The 19,607-nt window shown below is 44.5% G+C and overlaps 2 protein-coding genes across 2 annotated transcripts; one reads left to right on the top strand and one right to left on the bottom strand.

Moving 5' to 3' along the window:
* Positions 1–3,119: 3,119 nt before the first annotated feature.
* Positions 3,120–9,421, bottom strand: LOC134468239 (desmin-like). Its single transcript, XM_063222182.1, has 10 exons — positions 9,207–9,421; positions 7,981–8,107; positions 7,728–7,874; positions 6,558–6,677; positions 6,291–6,386; positions 4,988–5,122; positions 4,679–4,789; positions 4,141–4,251; positions 3,574–3,698; positions 3,120–3,213 (listed from the first exon to the last, which is right to left on the bottom strand). Exons 1-10 carry the CDS (start codon positions 9,419–9,421, stop codon positions 3,120–3,122), a joined length of 1,281 nt encoding a protein of 426 aa, XP_063078252.1.
* Positions 9,422–11,639: 2,218 nt separating this feature from the next.
* LOC134468238 (desmin-like) lies at positions 11,640–19,524 on the top strand. Its single transcript, XM_063222181.1, has 11 exons — positions 11,640–11,827; positions 13,095–13,251; positions 13,367–13,507; positions 15,440–15,559; positions 15,738–15,833; positions 16,325–16,459; positions 17,017–17,127; positions 17,557–17,667; positions 18,124–18,248; positions 18,561–18,977; positions 19,324–19,524. Exons 1-10 carry the CDS (start codon positions 11,640–11,642, stop codon positions 18,955–18,957), a joined length of 1,581 nt encoding a protein of 526 aa, XP_063078251.1. The 3' UTR covers positions 18,958–18,977; positions 19,324–19,524.
* The last annotated feature ends 83 nt before the right edge of the window (positions 19,525–19,607 follow it).

Here is a 19,607-nt window from a genome sequence, read left to right as displayed (position 1 = left end):
TAATTTAAGTAACTTTTTTAAAATATATTTTAAGGGACTTTTGTGCCTTTGTTGATAGGAAAGTGGAGATTATGATAAGACGTAATTCACATCGACAAAGCAGCACCCCCTCTTTACCAACAGCTACCCTGAGGAACAAACTGAACACCACCAAGTAGGACAGGACAATGGGATGCATTTTAGAAAGTTATGTTTATTAAAAATAGTCCCACGAGTCCAAGATCAGATCAAATGCAAAGCCCCACCATCCCTCTTCACCCTCACATACACACCAAACTACCGTACCGAAGGATTCAACAAAAGTTTCTTTCTGCTCTTCCCTCTTGCATAGTCATCCACTAACTCATCAAAATTGAGTTTTCAAAAAGAAAAAATGAAAGAAAAAAAGCGAATTCAACGGGTTTGCCGTAACGGGTGTGAGACATCTTAACACAGCAGGGCAATTTCATTCTCTAGGTCTGCGGAGGAACAGTGTCAGAGAAGTTCTGCACCTTTGAAGGAATTTAACGCATAAGCGATGTGTCAGCTCTGCTTTGCTCTCTGAATCTGGCAGTGCAAATTTTACCTCCAATCTAGTAATTAAATTGAATCCAAGGTAGCAGGAGAAAGGTAAACCTCAATCATATAACTCAAGGGGAGGTGTAAAATAAGCTTACTTCCAAAAATGGCACAGTTACGCTTCAAGGAGTATGAGCAGAGGCAAATCTTCTCACCAGGCTCGGCAGACAGCTGCTTGGCCCCCCCAAGCCCTTGGGTGGTGAATATGAGCTCATACTTTGCTAGAGTAGTGGCAAAATTGTTTCAAATATTCACTCTTTTGACATTTTGCTTGGGGCCCCAGCTGAGCCTAGAGTTAGTTAGTAGAGTTAGTAGAGAAAAAAGTGAAAGTAACCCCCAAACTCAAATCAGTTCATGGCCCTACCCTAGATCATTCACACACCAAATCTGGGAGAAATCCATTCCACCCAGTCAGAAGTTATGGACCAAACAAAAAATCAGCCATCTTGAAAGTGTTGACCTCCAAACTCGAATCAGTTCATGAACCTACCCTAGAGCATTCACACACCTAATTTGGGACAAATCCAACCATCCGCTCAAAAGTTATCGCCTTAACATGAAAGAACTAACACAGCGGGGGACGCGGTGGAGGCGCACGCAAAACCATGACATGCCCAACGCTCCACGGTTTGGGGATACAATAATGGTGCATGAATAATAATGGAATAATGTTGGGAGCAGTGTCTGATTTCTGGTGAATTAATACATGATGTATGTATGCAGTGATGATTATTCCATTAGTAGTCAATAAGGAGTCACTATTGGAGTCATGATGACTCATCATTAAGTAATTGTGGTACATTAAAGGTCTATTTACATTGTGAATAACAAGTGTTAATATATCATGTATTAACACTGCAGATGAAAAGCCTAGCATATTAATCCAATCATATATGAATGAGACCTTAATTAATGGTGCATGAGTAATAATGGAATAATGTAAGCAGTGTCAGTATTACCACTGTGGATAATAATCCTGCCAAATGGATCCAGTCATATCTGATTCAGACTTGCATGGCACTGTCACTGTCTGCATTCTTTTAGTGGCTTACGTGTGGGATGTGTCTCCTGTTCTGATGCCGAGTAGACCACTGTAGACCACTGTAGGCCAGGCATCACCAACATGGTGCATGCGGGTGCCAAGTAGCTGAAGGAGCTTCTGAGGTGCCAATCAAGGATGTCAGTAAATAGTGACAACTAGATTTTAGTAAATTGAGATGATTTCTTTATAACCTACACAAAATATTTCTGTACAACCTATAACCGAATGATCAAATAGCATAATTTTAGAACAAACCAGACCTGTTCCCATTACTCTTTAGTATGAAGAACATGGTTTTAGTTTTTATACTTTGCATGTAGTTGATGTTTGTGATGTATGGGTAAAATGTCTTCTGCTATAATATATTGTTTGCTTTATTATTTGTTTTCTTATGGGTATCTGCCTTAGGACAACGGATGAAATTTAGTGATTATGCTAACTCTGGAATGTTGATATTGATGTTTAGCTGATGTATTGATTAATGTACATTGTCCTTATCAAATAACTGAATGAATGAATGGATGGATGGATGGATGGATGATAATAAGGTGGATAGTGGTTTCACATTTATATACAACCCATTTGGCATGAATCCCATATTCTTTTCACACACTGCTTGTAGTAATTATTTTCTGATCAATTAAAACAGTAGACAGGATTTTCACTCACAGGTTTGTTTATTTCTTTGCTTGGTGTGCCACGGGAGGAGAGAGGACCCACAGGAGGAAATTAACGCAGGTCTATGGGTTAGTTTAACCCATTTTGACTTGAATGCGCCTGCTAAAAAGGCCAGTTCTGCCTATATTCTGCCTGGCATTCTTATACATTGATTTTCAGAAAGATTGAACCACATTATCAACACTTACTTATACCTTCATTTCTCAGTTTCTCTAGCAGGTAGAGATATTAGAGTTTTCCTGCTCATCTTCAAACATCATTCACATCCACTGACCTCTATCTATCGTCAGGTATCTCCATCTCAACGTCATCCTCATAGCCAATCAAGTCTAAATCCCTCAACATCGCTACCGACCATCACTTATATTAGTCGTTACCATCTTTAAAAAAAATGATTGTACTGTTTATGTATTTAACCCAACCAGGAAAGATTTTGTTAGTCACATGTACACACTCCTTTTTAACCTCACAAATGTGTATTTCAGACAGTCAGACAATATAGTTTAATTTAATATAAATATTTAAAAAAGTGCCTGCGTTGGTAAGAACGCATGAACGTCACTGCCGGCGTTATTGGAAAAACGCATAGATGCGTTAGCCGGCTTGAAAGGTAAAATAACACATGTGTATCTTCCGATCAAAATTGGTTCAAAAGCAAAGGGCCACACAACACGACAGACAAAGAAGAACACATTTTTTTTCGGGGGGGAGGGGTCAGATATGAGGATGGTGGTGGTGGTGGTGGTGGGGGAGGCTGGGTAACTTGTATGTTCCTCAAAGGTCGTCATCGGTGACGGCTCCAGTGAAGGTTCGTTCCTGTGTGTCACTCTGGATCATGACATTATGCCATTATGGCCATCATGCCAGCGCTGCCCATGAGGGGTAAGAAGCTCACCATGCTGTTCATGCGGCTGTCCTCACCCTCGACCAGTTTCCTGCAGGACACAGTAGATACAAGAGCAAATATATAGTACAGTAAGAGTATGGCCTTCATTTTCATTCAGTGTGAAAATGAATGTGTTTTACGTACTTTATTTGTCTGAATCAGAATGTTGTGTTTCACATTGACTGCAGAAATGTGGTGAGTTAACAACTATTTCTGTGAGACAAAATACAAATATTCGGTACATGTAATCTCATCAAACTCCCAAAAATAAACCTCTTCAACATCCACTGTAGACATACACATCATGCAGACATACAAGTCATTCATCATAACAGCTTATGTGGACCTACAAGTCTTAAACCGTAACAGTAGCATGAGGTTACAAGGAGGGCTTGGAGACATGTCTGACCTGTAGGTTGAGATCTCCATCTCCAAGGACTTCTTAACATTCAGGAGGTCCTGGTATTCCTTCAGCGTCACAGCGATCTTGCTCTTGATGGCACTCAGCTCCTGATTGAAAGTCTCAATTCTGGCCTGGAGGACACAAAGAAAGCTCATTTATTTCAATGTTGCAAATGGAGGATATAAGCACAAGATACAAATAATTATGTAATCGCATAACTGTGGTATATTGTGGAAAATTGATGAAAGATGACAATGAATGGTGCAATATGGCCAGGCTATTCACATTCTAAAGCAAATGTAAAGCTTGTTAATTCTTCTCATGTTTTATTTTGGCATTTTGCTTTTTCCTGTGCAGAGGAACAACATTTGACATCACTGGCAATTCTTTTTTTACCTGTTTCCACTGCAACGAAATATGCAGTAATGGCTTATCAGTGCACCTGCAATATTTTAATAGCTTAATTCTGTTCCTAGCACCATCGGTCATCTGTCCTCCAATAGTTTGGCAATGTGCTCCCTAACACCATCAGTGCTGGTGGTTGCCGTGGTGACCCTAGGGGGTGGAGCTTACCTGGAGAGTCTCTTCCTCGTTCCTGTAACGTTCGGTAGCATCACGCAGCTTTGCCTCCAGAACCTCGCTCCTGGTCCTCAGCCTATCCACCTCCCACTCCTGACTACGAATCTTATCACACACACACAGTACATGACGGGACCACGTAGATGCTGAACATGGCTTAGGCTGAAACATCTGTCTAGTGTGTTGCAGTATTCTGATAAATAAATACCACAATTTCAGATGAGAGTGCAGCTTTTCTCTAAACAAATGTAATGATTACATTTCCTCAAAATGCATTGCCTGAAAGCATCAGCTAAGCGTAATGTAATGTAATGTAAATGGGTGTTTTTGGACGTTCAGTGCCTTCATTGGACAGGACAGTTTAAGAAGAGGCAAGAGAGTGTGTGACAGAGAGAATCTGGTAATCCCAGGCCACAATCGAACCAGCGTCTCCACTGTGACAGTCACTGTGTCAGTCCCCTAGCTGTTTGTGCCATGGCCATATAAATGGATGTCTTAAAAGATAAGGTCTGTGTTGAGAGCCCTGCCTCACCTCTGTCTTCAGCCCTCTGATCTCCTCTCTGAAGCTCCAGACAGATTCCATGTGTCTCGTTGTTGTCTGCGATATGTCCTGGAATTGAGTCTTGTACCATGCATCCATTTCCTACGGAGAAACCAAAAATATCAAATGACATCCTGTTATTTTAGTTTAAGTTTTTTTTTATTGTATTAGTTTATTAAATTTTAAACCTAGAATTCGCAAATTCTCTCAATTTGTAGGAGATGTGTGTAGCTCCATTGTTAGGAGATTATTGTAATTCCTGCTAGTCTGTGGTACGTGAGGAGGGTAAAGCTACTGTACCTGTAACTTCTTGGCTGCCATGCCGTCATACTGTGCCTGGATGGACTTGAGTGCAGAGCCGAGGTTGGGCAGAGCAAACGCCATATCGCCCTTAGCCACCCAGCTGTAGATCTGAGCAGTTAGCTCCTCGATTTCCTGAGCAAAGGAGACACTTTCGTCTTTTAATACATTGTACATTTTTGGGGGTTTTAAAATGTGTTAACCAGAGAGGGCGCACTAGTTGCCGGATCATCATTGAGTTTGAAATCTCTGTTCTGACCTCGTGCATAACGATTAACGTTTCCCAAATGGCATGGTTGACACGCCTCCCTCGGTTTGCTACTGGTCGATGCCATTAAAAGCTTTGTCAAAGTTTAAACCAAACATTTTCTTAGTCCCAATAGAACGTATCTGCTTAAACCATGTCACTGCCTTGAACACGCCTCTACCCAGGGCTTTTGGAGCTGCTCAAAGTTGATAGGTTTCTGACAAATTGGGTGGAGTTCCCAATTTTTCCGGAGTTCAGAAACTATATGCTTGTCGCTCTTGCCCTGACTAGAAGGAATGCTGAAGGTGTTGCGTCACTAGGAGGGCGTAGCATGGCTAGCACATTAGCCCACTGAGCTATGTCACCGCAAGGGGGACTATTCCATATGAGCTACTGTATGAAAGCCACCTTACATTCTCATCTTCACTAAAGCTGGGCTTACACTGTGCGACTTTTGCCCCGATTTGGCACTCGCACGACTTTTTGAGAGTCGGGCCGATTTCTTGCTCAATCGCCGGTCAATCGTGAGTCTCGCATCGTGCAGTGTACATGGGGTAGCGACAAGCGATTTCGCCTCACGATCATGCAATCGCATGGTCGCAAGAAAATCAAAACGGTTTGAAATTCTGGTCGTGGCTCGTGCGTAAATCGCACAGTTAAAGCAGTGCTACGACCCGATTTGACACTTCACATGCACAAATTAATAGGGCCGTGCGATTCGCTGTTGAGTGCGACCTCATCTCCACCTCAGGTGCGCATGTTCCATCCTCTGCAGACCGGGGGGAAACATGCCTGTCGCGTCGTACAGTGGAAGCATTTCGCTCGCATCCGACTGTCGGCTCGTGTAGTGTGAGGACGTGAGTCGTGAGTTGTGAACTTTTAAACAGTGAAATTCCATCGTGCAGTGTGAGCAGAAGCTTAAGACCTACGAGTGAAAATATCGCACAGTGTATGCCCGGCTTAAGCCAGTAGTATAGAGGTAGTTACCCTAGGTGGGGGTGGGGGGGATCAGAATTTGTATAAGTGTTTGTGTGCTTGTGTCTGTGTGTGCAACACCTGCTTGTGGACCCTCTGCTGGAACTCCCGTTGGTGTTCCAGGTTATCCAGCTGTTTCTCCAGGGTGATGCGGCCAGCAGTAGCAGCATCCACATCCTGTGGGGAACAAAGTCATAAACACCCAGTCAGAGATCTGTCCATCTGGGTCATGTTTAAATGTTACCAGTACAGTACTATTGGTATTGACTTGCGGGGCAGAGGGCTCTTCTGTCCATCTGGGCCATATGTTTAAACGCTGTTGATGGGGTTTTTTTTTTTTCAACTTACGGGGCGGACAGCTTCGATTTCCGCCTCAGACCTCTTGTGGGCCTCCAGAGCCTCACTGTACCTGTCCTTCAGCATCTCCACCTCGACACCCATGGCATCCTTAGCAGCAACCGCCAGGTCCTGCAGGAAAGAGAGACCATTCAATACACTGTTAATTACAGGAATTGTAATGTGTCAGTCATTACTATGCTCGGTACGTATGTTTAATACTTAACTACAAGTAAGTACTATATCTTCAATAAACCAGTAATTACAAGATCCCCCATGTAAGAATCCATGGGTTAAATGTGGTAGAATCCTTCTCGTTAATATAGATTTGTGTCCCATGGCGTCTTCAGCAACAATCGCCAGATCCAGCATGTTCTAAATGTGACATGTCGGTGTGGAAGAGATGACTTCCGGCTGTGACCTCCTTAAGTGTGACCTCCGTAAGCCCTGTTTGGCACAATATCTGTAGGTTGCATGTGCACTACACATCTATTTCACTGCATGCATCTGTAGGCTGTCTCTTTGGATGTCTTAAAGGGGTATGCCACTATTTTGGGGCTTAATACAGTTAAAATCGTTGGCTGGGGTTTATAAAGGTGGTAAAGTGTCTTTTTTTCATGTTAAGCGTTGTCTTGCTTTAAGACAAGTTAAAAGAGGGAATATGTCGCTAAGCCAGTGAAAGTCAATGGATCCGTGTAGCATTCTAGCATACTAAACGGATCCGTTGACTTTCACTAGCTTAGCGACATGCTCCCTCTTTTAACTTGTCTTAAAGCAAGACAACTGCTTATGTATGTATGTGTTTTCTACTTAAAAAGTAGACCTAACTTTTTTCAAATGTGTTTTTTGGTAGCATTAAACCTTCTCTTACCGGTACTGTGCACTGGCAGTACATTTTATACTGGCGCTACGCACCTGTGCGCACCCGTCTACTTTCACCCCACACTCTAGAGCCTTCCCGTACAGGTAGTAGGTCCTGTGGGGCTGCAGAAGAGAGCTACAGTCACGACAGCCAAGCAACCCTGAGGGTCACGATGGGCGCATGGCGTGCCCAATGTCTGTGTCCATTCTTTGAATGTTTGCGCACCACTCATTTACCCTCTGTGCCCACCCATACTACCTGTACCTCTTAGCCCCGCACAAGAGACTTCCAGTCGCGATAGCCAAGCCAGCCTCACTCACCCTCTGAGCCATCATCTGGTCAGCCACCCTCCTCATCTCCCTCAGTCGTTCCTCGTAGAGCATGCGCAGGCCTGAGGGATTGTTGACGCGGTTCAGCGCTTCGATCTCCGCCTCCAGACTTCTGTTCTGAGACTCCAGGGAGTGCACCTGTTACACACACACACACACACGCACAAGTGTAAATGTGGACGGATGGAAGGGAATGAAAGTGGTAAATTGAGAGAGATGGGGTGTAGTCTGTTGCTCGCCGCACCTTCTCGATGTAATTGGCCAGACGGTCGTTAAGGGTGATCATCTCCTGCCTCTCGGTGGTGCGGGTGTTCAGGAAGGCCTGGTTCTCCGCAGACGCCGCATCGAGCTCATCCATGCTCATGATGGCACTGTGTGGTGAAGAGCACACAGCAATTGGGTCACTCACTATAGGCCAAGCTGGCATATATCTCAATTCAGATAAGAGTATAAAACTTGCAATATATTTTTCTCTTGCCTCTGCTGCTCTGGTGGTGAAGATTATGAACTCAGAAGTCCGTATGTGGCTAGTGATCAGATGTGCCGTACACAACAATATATTTTTTTTTTTCAAAGAGCAGCATACATTCTCAGATACATTTCTCATGTTGGCAGCAGAGAGCACATTGTCATGTGTTTAACTAAGTTTGGAAGTCTGCGCATTAACCTTATTTTCAAGTATCAAACACAATACATTTCCCCAAACTTCTCCAACTGATTTGGAATGACGAGCTTGTCACACTGAAAATAAGATGCACCTTCATGCCTTATCTTGGCTACGATTCTGCGGTTCCACGCAGGGCTTGAAATCGAAATAATTTTTCAATTGTTCCGTTCCGAATGGTTCAGGTACGTTTTCATTCTTGCATTCCGCAACCAACACATCATTCCTGAACCGGTTCGTTCTATTGTTCGCTCTTATCATTCCGGCAATGTTTGTCGGGCCTATCAAGTCTATTTTTGTGGACTTAACCTTATAAAAGACGTACCTTTAATATGTGCCCTTGATTTACACCGTAGCTAGTCTATGCCCAAAAATAATGAATCACCTTTGTTGATGTTTGATATAGCTCAGTGAATAGTTCGTTTGCTTCCAAATCACCTCTCGCTGAGATGGTAGTTGACATAGGAAATCATGACCGCTGGACGGATTGAGCCTAGCGGGCGGCTAAAAGAATACACAACCGTCTTTTTTTTACCCCTGCCATAGGCTATGCTTTTGTGAACTTTTATAAGATACTGTATATAGAAAACGAAAAAAAAACTCCGCTATTAACCCATTTTATGGATTTCAGAATAACGTTTCTGTTCCGGAACAGTTGAAGACCATTTTGTTTTCGTTTCCGTTTCTGTTTCTTGTAAAATTCAGTTAGTTTTCGGTTTTCGTTTTCGTTCCTTGAACCGGTTGGCAGCCCTGGTTCCAACGTGAAAGGTCACTGAGCTAAGAAAAAAGATTTAGGCTAGTCTTACACAGTCATCGGTGCCTTGCGAGAAACAGACACGGCCTTGCCCGATCGGCCCCGGTTGCTCCTGCGAGTTGGAGAGGGGCTGGAGATGCGGATCTCGAGGGAGGAGGTTGAGGCCTGCCCGCCTTTGAGGCGGCGGTGGTAGGAGGAGATCCTTTCCGGGCTATAACTCATGATCACTCCCTGGGGTTGGTTGCTCTTGTGTTCGATGCTGTTCATGGATTACACTGCCATTGTCTCTCCACAGAGCCCCTTATATACTCACACCACAATTCTCGCCCAGCCCATCGGGCGTGCAAGCATGGAGGAATCTTGTACCTCAATACTGCAGGAGAGCCAGAGTGATCCCATCAGTTATCTCACAGCCTCCCGTGAAGAAGATTCAAAATAGTGGGATGAGCACAGTAGAGAGGCCGTCTTGTCCCCTGATCGAAGGACATCTGTATCACATCTGGATCATATGTATCACATTGGCATGACTTTTGTAATCTGAACAGCACCAGACAAGTCATAGCTCATGGGGCTACTTCAATGCGTCTTTAGTAGTATTTCTCAACGGGGGCTCTAGAGCCCCATGGGGGTGCTGGGGAGGATAGAGCTGAGAGGGGTGGTGCTTAGTTGCTTTTTGAGGGCATTATTCCATTTTATTTTTTAATTCTACTGTAGGGGGGTGGGGGGTAGGTTGGCAGGTCAGGGGACGTTGGGAGGTGTATCAATCAGAAAAATGTGGACAAACACATTGTGCTTACTTGGAGAGTTTGCTTGGTGTGTGTGGGGGAGGGGGAGGTCCTTGCCAACCTCAGGCCTTGGGGCCCAGACCGCCCATAATCCTGCCCTGCCTGGGTCCTGTCCCAACCCTGCCCCATCTCTCTCTCCCCACTTACCTCCTGTCATAATGTCCACTTTCCTATCAATAAAAGCACAAAAGCCCCTTAAAATATAGGCCTATATTTTTAAAGTTACTTATATTACACCAGCAGCGGCATTCCTCTTTTTAGGCCGGATGTGAAGTAAGCTAGCCTGATGCGTGTGTGTAGCTCCGGAGCCCCATGGTGGAGCGGTAGTTTGTGTACACACAAGCATGGTCGGTGAGAACCAGGCTAGAAGTAAGCAGCTTTTGCGTTAAAGGTATGCCATTATTTTGGGGCTTAATACAGTTAAAATCGTTGGCTGGGGTTTATAAAGGTGGTAAAGTGTCTTATTTTTCCAATTAAGCGTTGTATTGCTTTAAGACAAGTTAAAAGGGGGAGTATGTAGCTAAGATAGTGAAAGTCAATTGATCACTGTAGCATGTAACATGCTACACGGATGCATTGACTTTCACTAGCTTAGCGACATGCTCCCTCTTTTAACTTGTCTTAAAGGGACACTGTGCAGGAAATGGTCAAAAAAGGTACTGCAACTATGCTGCTCATTGAAACTGGGCTGCCTATTGCCAAATTTGATCTTTATTAAGTAAAAAAAAATGGTCATTGATCTTTACTAAGTAATAAACAAATGTTTTCTAGTATGCTCCAAGTACAGTCATTTTTGCAGCTAAAAATGGCTATTTTTGGAAATTCAAAATGGCGGAACATGGAGAAGATCAGCCTTTTCATGTATGAAAAGTGCATTTTTTCCAGTCATAATGAATACTTAGAATTTGATGCTGTTGGTAAGTATTCATGAAAAATGTAACATTAGTGAATGGGCAGCATGAATTCTGGAAATAAACAACTAAAAATCTCACACAGTGTCCCTTTAAAGCAAGACAACAGCTATAAGACACTTAACCACTTTTATAAATCCTGGCCAACGATTTTAACTGCATTAAGCCCCAAAATAGTGGCATACCCCTTTAAGAAAAGAAAAGTGTTACTATATAAACCAGTGGTTTTCAACGTTCTTTGAATGAACGCCCCCTGGACATCAGGCGCCTCTCAATGCCCCCTGACTTGCTCTAGAGCCCCAGTTGAGAAATACTACTAAAGACTCATTGAAGTAGCCTTGTGAGCTATGACATGTATGGGAATGGAGCTAAATATATCACGACTGACTTTGCAGATGACAACATCTTTAAATAGGAATGATGATGTGTAGGCCTACTTGTCTGGGGCTGTTCAGGTAACAAAAGTCATACCAATGTGATACATATGATAATGCGCTTAGCGCTTGTCCTCCAATCAGGAGCCAAGACTACCCCTCTCCAGTTAATTGATGTTCTTCACCCCACCCTTCTTCTTACCTTCTTCACGGGAGGATGCAAGGTGACTGAGGGGGGGGGGGGGCACTTTGGCCGTCCTGCAGTATTGAGGCACAAGATTCCTCCATACTTGTGCGCCTGATGGGCTGGGTGAAAATTGCAGTCAGAGTATATAAGGGGCTCTGTGGAGAGACAACGGCAGTGGCATCCACGAACAGCACTGAACACAAGAGCAACCAACCCCAGGGAGTCATCATGAGTTATAACCCGGAAAGGATCTCCTCCTACCGCCGCCGCTTCGAGGGTGGGGAGGCCTCATCCTCCTCTCTCCAGATCCGCGTCTCCAGCCCCTCTTCAACTCACTGGAGCAGCCGGGGCCACTCAAGCAGCTACAATCGTAATGCTGTCGCACTGCCTGGCTCCCGCAGGGTGCAGGCGACTGGGTAAGACTATCCTAAACCGTTTCTATAAGCTCGGTGACCTGTCGCTTTGGGAACCGCAGAACTGTAGCAAAGATAAGGCACAAAGGCACATCTTCTTTTCAGTGTGAGAAATAGCAAATATCTGCGATAACATGCAGCTTTGAAAAATAAAATCTTCTTTAATTGCTATTGTAAAACCATATCACTGCAGACTTCTAAGCTTACGAAGAAATCGAATTAAAAACTTGTCAATACAGTATGTTCTTCAAGACAGCACTGTACTTTGGGAAAATATAGCCTATTGTGTTTGATATTTTATTGAAGCACCTGACAGTACATGCACACCAATGGCGCGGACATCCACAGTACGTCCACAGAAAGTGTCCGTTATCAATCCGAAACAGTTAAAATGCATGAAAACAAATCATGCCTTGCATACAGGAACGCGGTGTAAGTGCGGCGCATGTCCGTCCCAACCGGACATGTCCGCGTTGCTCCTTTAAAATAGAACTCAAGTCTATTTTCCTGTGCGGACGTCGGCGTTCAATGCGCAGCTCCCATTAAAAATGAATGGCTGCTGCCCGCGGATAGAATGTGGACGTTAACTGTGCAGTGTAAAAGGCAGCCCGTGAGCCTCTCGGACTCGTTCTGCTCAAACATGTGTGTGCATGTACCGTGACAAGGTGCTCTCTTTACATTGGTGCCAACATGACAAATGTATCCGAGAATGTATGCTATTTGAAAAAAATACATTGTATCCCACAAATGGTCTCTAGCCATATACTGGCTTCTGAGTTTAAGATCTTTTCACCACCAGAGCGGCAGTGGCAAAGTAAAAATGTAATGCATGTTTTTAGTCTGATAAACCAGCCTAAATGTGAGACCAGAGTAATTTAGTCTGGCCCCGATGAACGATATCTTCGAAGATTGTTGATGAGAACAACCTATTGTTTTTTCAAACCATGCCGGCACTCTGACCAATCGGTGATCTTTGCCGTTGATGTGCTTTACCAACGGTGTTGCGAGGTTCGTCGTCACTCCCTCAAAACCCCGCCCGCTTTGATTTTTAAAAAATGCTGCGTTGTGATTGGTTTTGCCTGACTCAGGGCACAGCGTTGAAACGTTCTCAGATCCGAGGCCAGACCCACTCGCTAGCTGAAAATCTTTGGCGTCCAGCGGGTGGCGCTGGTTTACCAGGCTAGCATGTTTTATACTCTTTACTGAATTAAGATGCTTGCCAGCTTAGCCTATAGTGAGTGACACAATTGCTGTGTGCTCTTCACCACAGAAGCGGTGCCATCATGAGCATGAGCCTGTGCGTGAGCGGTGCCACTGGGGATCTGGATGCGGCGTCCGCAGAGAATCAGGCCTTCCTGAACACTCGGACCTCCGAGAAGCAGGAGATGATCACCCTTAACGACCGTCTGACCAAGTACATCGAGAAGGTGAGGCGACAAACAGACTACAACCCAACTCTCAACTTTCATGCCCTTCCATCCTTCCATCTTTACAATTCTGTGTTTGTTTGTGTGTGTGTATGTGTGTTTGTGTGTGTAACAGGTGCGCTCCCTGGAGTCTCAGAACAGGAGTCTGGAGGCGGAGATCGAAGCGCTGCAGAACCGCTTCACCAATCCCTGCATGCTCTACGAAGAACGGCTGAGGGAGATGAGGAGGGTGGCTGACCAGATGATGGCTCAGAGGGTGAGTGAGAGATTCAAGATATAAGATTCTTTTTAATAGTCCCGAAGGAAATTTGTCTTGGACATACATAGCTGCCACATACACACAACACTGATACACATGACGCCAAAAAACAAAATCAACAATAAACACACACATACATAGAGACACTCAAGTGCATATCCACCACAGCCCACCACCCACATACATGGCATTACAGGATGAGAGTGGCTTGGCTATCGCGACTGGAGGTCTTGTGCAGCGGGATCTGGTGATTGCTGCAAAAAAAACGCATGGGACACACATGTATTCTACCTTAGTACACTATATACTGTGTAACCCATGGATTCATACGTGGACGTTCCTGAGATCACCGGTTCATTGAAGATATATTACTTCGTACAGGATAGCATTAGCATCTGCGAACTAACAGTGCAACTAACAGTGAAGATCCATTATTCCAGTACGTCAACGCAGGCCGCCGGATTGGATGCCCTAGTGTCGCTGTGTTGCAACTACAGCTCGAGTGGCCAGGGAGTTATATACAGGAAGTATATCCATCAAGATTTCTAGGCGTTTTTTAAAATCAATATAGCAAACCACCTGCCCCTAAATTACAGCTCAATGTGCTCTTACCGACCTCAGGACATGTGTTTTCTTCCACACACAGCTTGCCCCTGTGTTGTTGTGCTTATGATCGAAATCCAACATAAGCACTTGAACCCAGCGACCATCAGCACATGGATCATAGGTGTTTGTGGTCTATATTTTGTAAATCCAAAAGTTCGTTAGCTGTCAAAAATCTACTTGTAAGGAGAGAAATACACCCTTGTGATGACCACAGGTATCATGGGACATCTTCATGTGCTCTATAGTCATTGGGTAACGCAGTACGGCTGCCATGGCTGTTAGCATAAAATTTGCATTAACTTCAAGCGAGCCCAACACTTTGACGTGCTGCAGGTCCCTCACTCACTGTGTCGGAATCCCAACATGCTTTGCGAGCGCAGCAACAACGATCGGCCAGATTTCATTGAAAATGAAGTGAATATTGGGTGTGGCTTGCATAGACTGACTAATAGAAGATTACCATTGAGGCAGTCGGTTCATATGCAAAATAGGGAGGCGGAGCACTCGGAGGGTCACAGGCAGCCTCATAATGAATGGCAGTGAACGAGAGGCCAGCGTATTGAAGGATAAAGCTCGCTGTTGCAAACTTGCAATCGTCCGGGGAAACTTCCTTCAAAGTTCACAGCCTGCCTCGTGAATTCATAGAAATGACAAAAAAGTGGGACAAGCATACGTACATCCAGATGACCACGAGCACTTGTAGAATCCACAGCCCCCCCCTATCAGCTCAGTTTGACAGCTGTCACAACGCTCTCGGAGAAGTTCCATTGCGAGAGGTTCCCCTCGCCAGGTACTGCACTGTAGGGGCGCCAACGGAGGACTGCAGACTACATTCAGAATGAATGGGCTGCGCTCTCGTCTCGACAGCGCCCCTAACTGGAGACATGGGTTAAATAGCGAGAAGGCTGTAAATAGTGTACCCTCTGAATGCCCCGCTCGCTGGGTGAGTTCTGACAGCTGTCAAACTGAGCTGATAGGGGGGGACTGTGGATTCTACAAGTGCTCGTGGTCATCTGGATGTACCTATGATTATCCCACTTTTTTGTAATTTCCCTGAATTCACGAGGCAGGCTGTGAACTTTGAAGGAAGTTTCCCCGGACGATTAGTAGTTCAAAACAGTGAGTTTTATCCTTCAATACGCGGGCTCCTCGTTCACTGCCATTCATTTTGAGGCTGCCTGTGACCCTCCGAGTGCTCCGCCTCCCTATTTTGCATATGAACCGACTGCCTCAATAAGGTTGCAACATACTGAGCGTGCTAATGACTGACACAATACACTTTCAGTATTTAACAGTGTATTGAATGGTCTCTCTTCCCTGCAGGACCTGGCGGTTGCTGCTAAGGATGCCATGGGTGTCCAGGTGGAGATGCTGAAGGCAAAGTACGAGGAGGCTCTGGAGGCCCACAAGAAGGCCGAGAGGGAAATTGAAGCTGTCCGCCCCGTAAGTTGGAAGATAAAACAACAACAACAACGTTTAAACATATGACCCAGATGGACAGTAAAGCCTTCCGCCCTGCAAGTCAAAACCAATAGTACTGTACACAGGGTAATGGTAATGTTTACGTATAACCTAGATGGACAGATCTCTGACTGTGTGTTTGTGACTTTGTTCCCCACAGGATGTGGATGCTGCTACTGCTGGCCGCATCACCCTGGAGAAACAGCTGGATAACCTGGAGCACCAACAGGAGTTCCTGCAGAGGGTCCACAAGCAGGTGTTGCAGACACAGACACACACACGCACAAACTCTTTTTTTCTTCTTTTTAAAGTATGTTTTGGGGGCTTTTGGGCCCTTATTATGACAGGATAGTGTGAGATGAGGAAATGAGCTGGAAAGAGATATGGGGTAAGGCTGGGAAATGACCCTGGCCGGACTCGAACCGGGGTCCCCATGGGCATGCAAGCCCCCACACACAAACTCATGCAAGTTCTGATCCCACCCCTACTGTAATTACCTCTACACTGCCTGGGTTAGTGAAGATGATAATGTAAGCTGGCTTTCATACAGTAGCTCATGTGGAATTGTCTCCTGTGGAGCGACATGCCGCACTGGGCTAGTTTGCTAGCTAGGCTATGCCCTCCAAGTGACACAACACCTTCCCTACTCATTTCCTGCCTCTCGCTGCTCTCTCTGGTTAATAAAAGTTTAAAACCCCAAAAATGTACAATGTATTAAAAGACCAAAGTGCTTCTCCCTTTGCTCAGGAAATTGAGGAGCTGATGGCCCAGATCTACAGCTGGGTGGCTAAGGGGGATATGGCGTTTGCTCAGCCGAACTTCGGCTCTGCAGTCAAGTCCATCCAGGCACAATACGACAAAATGGCGGCCAAGAAGTTACAGGTACAGTAGCCTTGCCCTCCTCAAGTACCACAGACTAGCAGCATTACAGGGATTACAATCATCTTAACAATGGAGCAAGCTACAGACATCTTCTGGACAAATTGAGAGACTGAAGTTTTTACAAGGATACAGACTTAATGTTGAATTTGCAAATTCTAAGTTTAAAAGCGATTGAAAAAGCGGTCAAAAAATAAACTCACAAGGTTGGCTGCTTAGCATCTTGCCCCTCCTCACAACACAAATATTTGTAAACGAAAAACCTACGCATACAATAGTTAGAATTGTTTAATAAATTTTGCGATATCTGATTAGACACACCACACTGGGGAGGATGTCAGTTAACATCATCCCTTTCACTCATGTCATATTGTTTAATTATATCCTGACAAGTGAACAGTTTCATATTTAAGTGTTGTGTACAGTTCAATATTAAAGTTCACATGAAAAGTGGATAATTAAGGACTTAAAGTTAAATGTATAAATGTGACCTTGAGCATTGAAAAGACCTAAAACTAAAATAATGGGGATGTCATTTGATATTTTTGATTTCTCGGCAGGAAATGGATGCATGGTACAAGACTCAATTCCAGGACATGTCGCAGACATCAACGGGACACATGGAATCTGTCTGGAGCTTCAGAGAGGAGATCAGGGGGCTGAAGACAGAGGTGAGTGAGGGCTCTCAACACAGACCTTATCTTTAAAGGTGCACTGTATGTAATATTTTAAGTACATTGTTTCAAGAATACATGCTGCCCATTCTAAAAAGTTACCTTTATCATGAATACTTACCACCACCTTAGCCTTTTGTTTCCCTGGAAACGGAGACAAAGCTGTTCGTGTTACGTATGTGCTATTTGACTCGTTTTTGCATTTTCTTTTATGAATTTCGAATCTTGACATTCTAATGGACAGTCTATGTGATTTTCATAATGTATTTTTAAGTGACATTGAAGTAAATTTGTTAACAGTAATGGAGTCTGGGATTTGTTAAAGTAGGCTACCTTCGGATCAGCTTTTGAACATGGCCTGTAGTTTGTCTTTAGGTCTAACTCTAACACAACATTTTCTGTGGCTGTGTGTGTGTGTGTGTTCAGATTCGTAGTCAGGAGTGGGAGGTGGAGAGGCTGATGACCAGGAGCGAGGTTCTAGAGGCAAAGCTGCGTGATGTTACCGAACGCTACAGGAACGAGGAAGAGACTCTCCAGGTAAGCTCCACCCCCTAGGGTCACCAGGGCAACCACCAGCACAGATGGTGCTAGGAACCACATTGCTAAACTATTGGAAGAGAGATGGCCGATGGTGCGAGGAACACAATTTAACAAAAATTATATTGCAGGAGCACTGATGATTCATTTTAAGTGTACATGTAATTGCAGTGGAAACTGGTGTTGTGAAAAACAAATTCACAATAATATAAAATGTTATTCCTCCTCCACAAGTGAAAGTAAAATGGCAAAATAATACATGAGTCGAAGAACAAGATTTACATTTGGCATTAGAATGAGAATAGTCTGACCATATTATACTCTGTGTTATGCAATGACAGTATGATAGTAATAATCTTTGTTCTATCATCCGCAATATACCACAATTTTATGATTACATAATAATTACTTGTATCTTGTACTTATATCTTTCATTTGCAACTTTGTGTCCTCCAGGTCAGAATTGATACTTTCAATCAGGAGCTGAGTGCCATCAAGAGCAAGATCATAGTGACGCTGAAGGAATACGAAGACCTCCTGAATGTTAAGAAGTCCTTGGAGATGGAGATCACAACCTACAGGTCAGACATGTCTCCAAGCCCTCCTTGTAACCTCATGTTACTGTTACGATGAATGACTTGTAGGTCCACATACTGTAACCAATCTACAGTGGATACTCAAGAGGTCTATTTTTGGAGTTTGATGAGCCTACACAGAATATTTGTATTTTGTCTCACAGAAATAGTTGGTAACTCGCACAATAGTTGGTAACCACATTTCTGCAGTCAATGTGAACCAACACTCAGATTCAGACAAAGTACACACTGAATGAAAACGAAGGCCATACTCTTACTGTACTATATATTTGCTCTTGTATCTACTGTGTCCTGCAGGAAACTGATCGAGGGTGAGGACAGCCGCATGAACAGCACGGTGAGCTGCTTGCCCCTCATGGGCAGCGCTGGCATGATGGCAGGTGGCACCTTAGCCATAATGGCCGCTGAGGCCGCCGTGGAAAGCGTGCCTGTGAGTGCAAGTAGCGTGTCAGCAACCGAAACGATTGCAAACGTGACCTCTGAGCTTGAATCGGCAGCCGTGACCAACGGTGTGTCCAATGGCGTTAGCGAGGTGGAAAACGGTGTGAACGGTGTGTCCAATGGCGTGAGCGAGGTGGAAAACGGTGTGAACGGCGAGTCTGAGACCTCCTCCACTGTGGAGATGGAGTCCAAGATCGTGGTGAAGACCATCACCGCTTCCTTCTCTGAGGGGCAGGCCGTGGAGATTATCTAGAGGAAGACCCTGCTCATGTGGTACAAACACACACACTAACACACACAGAAAGCGCAAGTATGTAGTAGGCTTGGTCACTTACCAGAGCACCGGCAGGAAGACTGCACACACGAACGGACGCTCAAAGTACTGTGTATTTAGTGGACTCAGTCACTCACCAGAGTTTTGTCAATTCATGATTTACAAACAGTATACACAGTCATATGCAAGCACATACTACACACACACACACACACACACGTTAAGTGTTTAGTAGGCTCAGTCACTCAAACCAGCATCAACGTTTATTTTGTTTCATGGTGTACTACAAACACATTACACATTTAAAATTACACATTTAACCCGCCTTTGTTTTCCCCAGAACAGTTAAGACCGATGAGAACGCGATCCAGAGGGACACAGAACGAACCTTCATAATCTCTGGAGCCGTCACCGATGACACCGATGGACACCCCCCCCTAAGTGTCAACTCTGACTTCCTTGACCTTGATGACACTTAGTTGCCCCCCCGCAAGACCTACCCCCATTTCTTTTCCTCCCGTGGGTCCTCTCTTCTCCTGTGGCACACTAAGCAAACAAATAAACAAACCTGTGAGTGAAAGTCCTGTCTCCTGTTTTGATTGATCTGAAAATAATGACTATGGGCAGTG

The sequence above is a fragment of the Engraulis encrasicolus genome, chromosome 18, assembly GCF_034702125.1.
Source record: "Engraulis encrasicolus isolate BLACKSEA-1 chromosome 18, IST_EnEncr_1.0, whole genome shotgun sequence".
NCBI lineage: Eukaryota > Metazoa > Chordata > Actinopteri > Clupeiformes > Engraulidae > Engraulis > Engraulis encrasicolus.
This window is presented reverse-complemented; position numbering and strand designations above follow the sequence as displayed.